Source organism: Anas acuta, chromosome Z (assembly GCF_963932015.1).
Source record: "Anas acuta chromosome Z, bAnaAcu1.1, whole genome shotgun sequence".
NCBI lineage: Eukaryota > Metazoa > Chordata > Aves > Anseriformes > Anatidae > Anas > Anas acuta.
In genome coordinates, this window is record NC_089017.1 from 1,199,583 (window position 1) to 1,205,582 (window position 6,000).

General features: G+C 41.0%; 1 protein-coding gene across 2 annotated transcripts in view; it reads right to left on the reverse strand.

The window, feature by feature from the left end:
* PIK3C3 (phosphatidylinositol 3-kinase catalytic subunit type 3) overlaps positions 1-5,377 on the reverse strand; it is a 69,582-nt gene extending 64,205 nt beyond the window's left edge. Inside the window, exons 1-4 of one of the 2 annotated variants that reach the window (XM_068666584.1) lie at positions 5,127-5,377; positions 3,415-3,603; positions 2,740-2,883; positions 529-658 (exon numbers count right to left, since the gene is read on the reverse strand). In XM_068666584.1, coding sequence (XP_068522685.1) covers positions 529-658; positions 2,740-2,883; positions 3,415-3,603; positions 5,127-5,194 — 531 coding nt within the window. In that variant the 5' untranslated portion in view covers positions 5,195-5,377. The remainder of the gene's footprint in view (positions 1-528; positions 659-2,739; positions 2,884-3,414; positions 3,604-5,126) is intronic. The other variant, XM_068666585.1, reaches the window with a different exon arrangement.
* Between the last annotated feature and the right edge of the window lie 623 nt (positions 5,378-6,000).

The window sequence follows — 6,000 nt, forward strand, 5'->3', positions numbered from 1 at the left end:
TATTAATATGCACACATATGCGTGATCTTAAATTACTGTGGTTAATTTTTGCAGGTCTACCTTTTTTTTTTTTCTCCTAATGCAGAGGTATATCATAACATGCCTGAACAGTACACCAGATAGCCCTAAATCCAAAGGACAGCTACTGAAGGAAACTTTAGTGTCCTCACAAGCTACTCTCAGGAACTACTCCTCTTCAACTGGATAGAGTTCTGTTTCTGAGCATTTTCAAGGTGCATTGATATTTTCATTTTTTCACAAAGAATAAGGATTTTAAGTTGCTACAACAGAATGCTACATATATCACAAGTTTCTTATGCTGTTCAATGTATTTATGTGTTAATTTAAGGAATCCTTGTAGCAAGGGACTTTATCCATTTGTGTAAACCCTATAAAATACCTAAATCAAAGTAAGGTAATTTTCATGTGAGAAAACAACACAAGAAGTTTATCTTTATTATAGTCTAATTTTGCTCCAATGATAGTTCAAACTTTCCACATACATCTTAAAGGTTGCTATTCTACTACCTTTGCCAAGCGGCTCATTTGATCCTCAGAAACTGTGCTGCTGGTTCTCCCAGGAGTTCTGGTGGGCTCTGAGCCATCAGCTTCTACGTTGGGCCAGACTTTCAGATCATGCATTCCTTGACGAAACATACTGCAAGGAAAAATGTGGGATCACTTCAGCAAATTGAAAACACAGCTGTCAGGAATCAAAGTACAGTGGCAGCTGCACAAAAATGATTAGGATTCCTCTGCCAAACCTACAAACATGTATTACCATGCGTGGTAACTGAACTGTAGAAGTGCCTAGCACCTTATCCCCTCTGTGGCCTTCATTTTTATTGGCACATGAAGTTTGAAAGAAAATGAGTAAATCTGAGATAACTTATTTGGCAAGTGGAAGAAAAATGGATAATTCCCAAAGTCAATGGGGTGGTACAAACCTGAACTGAAGAGAGAGCCTGACCTTCATAGTTTTATTATTTGTAATGAAGCAGAAAGAATTCCTCTTGACTTGCAAATTACAATATTGACTTTAGGTCCACCTAAAAAAATTAAACTATAAAATGTAAGTTTCATCTGAAGGTCAACTGATAAAAAGCAGCTTTCTCAGCTGAAAAAAAACACACAACACAACCCTCACCATACCATTTTCTCCATCTATGCCTGAAATTGAATTGATAATTGAAATTGTGCAGTGAGCAGAACTTTGCATGGAAATTCACCACACCTCTTCTATTCAAAACCCTGTTTCCCTTGCATATTTGTACCAATTCACCTATAAAAGGTGCCCCAAAAAATCGGGTGCAATATTTTTTAAATAAGAGCTCATAAACTGACGAACATCTTCAGGGATATACAACTTTGAATCATCATAGATTAAAAATTATTAAGAAACACTGACTAGAAGGACCATCTCACCTTAAATTCGCACATTGTTGAATACTACTGCAGGGGTTTCCAATTACAATCCAATAAAAAAAATGAAATAGTTATTTCTGTCCATCCCCCACACTCTAGAAATAAATTTAATTTATAAAATACTATCTTTTTCAGGAATTACGCTTTAATATTTTAAAAAACTACCAGCAATCTTCAGGCCACAGTCCAATTGATCCAGTTTAATTTTCTGCCCTAAGACAGTGTCAATTTTTTTGTCAAAGGAAAATCTTCAATGACAGAGATGCAACCTCCCTCTACAGAGATTTTCTACATTCAATACCACTAGGACAGATTTCTTAGTGCCGACCATTTCCTATCGCCAACCTAAACTTGCCCTTGCTCAGCTTAGCCTCATTACTCCTTACCCACGCACTAGACACAAAGGTTACTTCTACCCCTTTTCCAACACTACCTACACAGAAGCAAAGTGTTCCCAGAAGCAAAGTGTTCACAGACTTTTCTTCAGCCCCACCTGTCCTTACTCCTCCTCCATTACACCTATTTCCTAGATGTCCAGTGATATGGACTCCCTTGTGCTCCCAGCTGCCAGAAACTTGTCTGAAATTACATAGAACTGGACACATTCCCACAGAGGAGAAAAATAAGAAGCAGAAGGATATAACCTTGTCCCTGATGTGCATACTTGTGAACTGTTTATATATTTAATATTGTTGCATATTTCACAACATCATGAATGAATCGTGTAAATTAAAGATACACTCTAAAACCCATTTTTTCCCAGTTTTCTTCATAGGTACTCTCTGTTTTCTCTACTCTGGATTTGAATACAATTAATTACACAATGTATCCTTAATTGATATCAATTGCACACAGTATCCTTAAACTGCATCCTATATTTTTCAGTCTCCTTTGTACTTAGTCGAGATCCTTCTGGTGCCCTGCCACTTTCCAGTGTACTTTTAATCCTTTCCAGCTGCATATTATCTGCAAACGTACTGACCTTGCTCTCTACGAAATTATTAATTTTGAAAATTCCCTATTTCCTGCATTGCATGTTGTTTCTTATAGATAATTAACAGCTGCATTAACAGACAAATCATAAGGCAATGAAACAAATTATGTCAAGTAATCAGAACTGGAATTAATTCATTAAAAATATATACAAAGTGGTATTTTTAAAAAGCCTAAGCTTTGGCTTTTTACATGAGAAACTATTTTTTCAGAACTATAGCACATATGAAGCTACAGTGGAGGGAAGGAGGAAGGAATAGAGTAAATCTGATTTTATACACACACACATAGATACATATATAAAGCATATATATATTTTACCCATATTTCCCAAAGAGTGAGACTGTTGTTCCTCCCACAGGAACTGCTTTACCAGGCCCATATACATCCCAGATGGTTAGAGCCACCTGTGCATTGCGAGGTAAGTCTGGATACTTCACAGGAAGTTTCAGCCATTCATTCCAGCTGCAGAGAAACATTTTTTATTAGTCAAAAAACCTCAGAATTCAAGTTACCCTACAGTAGTTTACAGACTACAAGTTCTCCTCAGACTATGAACTTCTAATGACAGACTGACAATTTACCCATGGGCTTTAGTTATTCAAACACTTAAGTGTTGTCTTGAGTCACTACGTTCATGTATGATTAAAAGGCCATCAATCAAAGCAAAAGTTCCTGAACTTTACAGCTAAGTGCCCAAGATCAGTGTATCCAGTAAACAGAATAGAGTGTGCTAGTCCAGGCCTTAAGAAAGTTATTACATTAGTGAACCATGCCCAAACACACAACTTAATTTTTTCTTACCCATTATGCACAAAAAAAAATCGCTTTTGTTGTCAGGGTAACAGCTAATAACTATATAGAGACTTGAAACATAAGTTACTTGAAAAAGACAAAAAAAATATTTTTTTTTCTGACAAACAAAACCCGCAAAATTACTTATAGAACATGATGTCCCAGTAACTAAGATATATGAAACAAAAGGCAGTCACTTACTTCCATCTAGTGCTAAAAGCTTTATAGGAAGTTCTAACTGGAAGAGCAAGAGGCTTCCCTTCTGCAAACACCTGACAAGTTACATACAAATCAGAGCAAGTTTCTTGGTACAGTCCTGAGAACTTCAGCATGGGGTCTTCCAAGAGAGCTTTGTAACTCTTCTGTTCTCTTTTTCCCTCTAGACTTCCTCTATAGAAAAAAGGAGGTAAGAGAAAGAGGAAAAAAAGAAATAAACCACAGTTTACTTTGTGCATGCTAAAAATTCTACTGTATTTCCATAAGGTATATTTAGACTACTCAGTACGGCAGCTATATTTGGGGCTGAATTACTAGCAAGCAGTGAAATCTAAATACCTGAGAGAAACTCTACATTTGTTCACCCTGAAGAAGAGAAGGCTCCAGGGAGATCTCCTTGCAGCCTTCCAATACTTAGAAGGGGCTTATAAAAGAAATGGAGAGCAACTTTTTACGCATGCAGACAATGACAGGACAAGGGGAAATGGCTTTAGACTCAAAGGGAGAAGAGTTTGGTTAGATGTTAAGAGGAAATTCTTCACTCAGAGGGTGGTGAGATGATATATACTGCTATCATCCAAAATGAAAATTACATCAGTAAGTATCAGCATAAACTTGCTCCAAGTACAACTTAGAAAAAAGAGCAAACCTTATTTTAAAGCCATATGAAATTTGAAGTGTATGACTGACTTTGGATGCCATTCACTTCTAACCCATTCACTAACAAATCAAAGGTCAGCTAAGCAAACTATTCACACCAAATTATTACAATTTTGGTGTTGGTGTGGAAATGAGTAAGATGTATCTTCCAGGAAACAATAATCTTTCAGTACCATAAAATATTCAGAGTAGATAAACAAGTTTCTTGCAAGAAACAAGCACAGTACATTCCAGGAAGACACACACTTTGATGCACAAACAAAATCAGAGTTTTTGATAGGCAGTACCAATTAGCAAAGAGGACACGTGCATCTCACTTCAGTTCCTATTTTCTATTCAGATGAAACTATTTAGGCCTTAATTAAGCTTCCTCAAGTCAGTTTTTCACAAAAGAGAAGTATACCCCAATGTAACTACATTAGGTATGCATTTCAGAATCACCCACATTTACTCTACAAGAATTTAAGCGTCCCTGTGATGCAGGAAAAGAAACTGTAATAAAATATGAACCAGAAAATACATCAGTACGTGCAAACACTAGGTTGAACAGGAGTGCTTGCATATAACCAGCTAAGCACGTACTTAGAAGCTGTATCTCTGCCTGTAATAGAGAGCCTAACAGCAACGTGCTTTTAAAGAAGCATGCAAACAAGTAGGCGAAAGAAGTGTCTTCAGATTATCTCCTGCCTTTATCACTGAGGAGCTGCAACACCGGCAGGTGACAGGTTATCAGAGGCATGAGGACTCAGCTCAATCAACCTGTGCCTTACAGCACTGCCCTGCCCCACATAACTTGAGGCCGCGAGCGCTTCTAACGCGGCCGGGGCAAAACCAAGCTGCTGGGCTGCAGGGGAGCTCATAGCCCCCAGAGTGGGGAGGGCACAGCAGCACCGACCCGGCCCCGGAGCCCCCCAAAAAGCACCGCTGCGGGATGCCCGGGGTTCCCAGCTGCACTCCCCAGCCGCCAGCACGGCCGGGCCCCTCCTCAGCCACCCCCGGAGCTGGCGGAGGCTGAAGTCCGTGCCCCTCTCACTCACATCTTCAGCTGCACGTTGATGTCAAGGTCACAGCTATACACATAATAAAGCTTCTCAGCCTCGCCCATGGCGGCTGCTGCTGCTGATGATGATGATGTTGCCGCCGCCGCCGCCCGCTTGCCGCCTCAGCGGCGCCCTAGCCCTGCAGCGTAACGGCCGGCGGGGCCGAGCGGCGCCGACATCTTAGTTAAGGGAGGAAGGAGCACGGACACCCCTTCCCCTCACAACTGCCCTTCTCTAAGATGGCCGCCGGCCTGCCCCTGCCCCTGCCGAGGGGGCGGGCCTAAGATGGCTGCGCCCACAGCGCGCTCACCAACATGGCTGCCCCCAGGTGTACGGCGCGCAAGATGGCGGCTCCTTCACCTACGTTACCCTCGGCTGGAGGCGAGATGGCCGCCTGTGCAGAAAGCGCAGGGCCAAGGCACGCTGCAGCTGAGACTCAGGGCTTCAAGGAGGTGACTCCTGCCCCATTTTCTAGCAGGAGTCCCCAGCAACACCTGCATTTTCCCCCTTCTCTCTCCCTCTGGTTGTTATTCTCCATGCTGCAGCACAGCTGAGGCAGTTACAACAAAGTCTGTCCTGACTGAAACCCTTCTGTGCCCCCAGAGATAATGCTTTCTCATGGAGGAAAGGGATGATCTGCATGGTGTACATGTGCATTGCTAGCAGCTGTCACATGCTATTTAATTCTATAGTCAATCCTTTTTATTTGAGATTACTGACACCTCTGAAGAAGGCCAAGCAAAAATGGCAGTTGTATTCTCCCACAAAACAACAAAACAGTACCAGCCAAGGTGCGGAAATTGCAGGTTGAAGGCTGTATATACTGTAATGATTTTATCATGAGTCTTACTACACTTCATCTTTTTTTTTT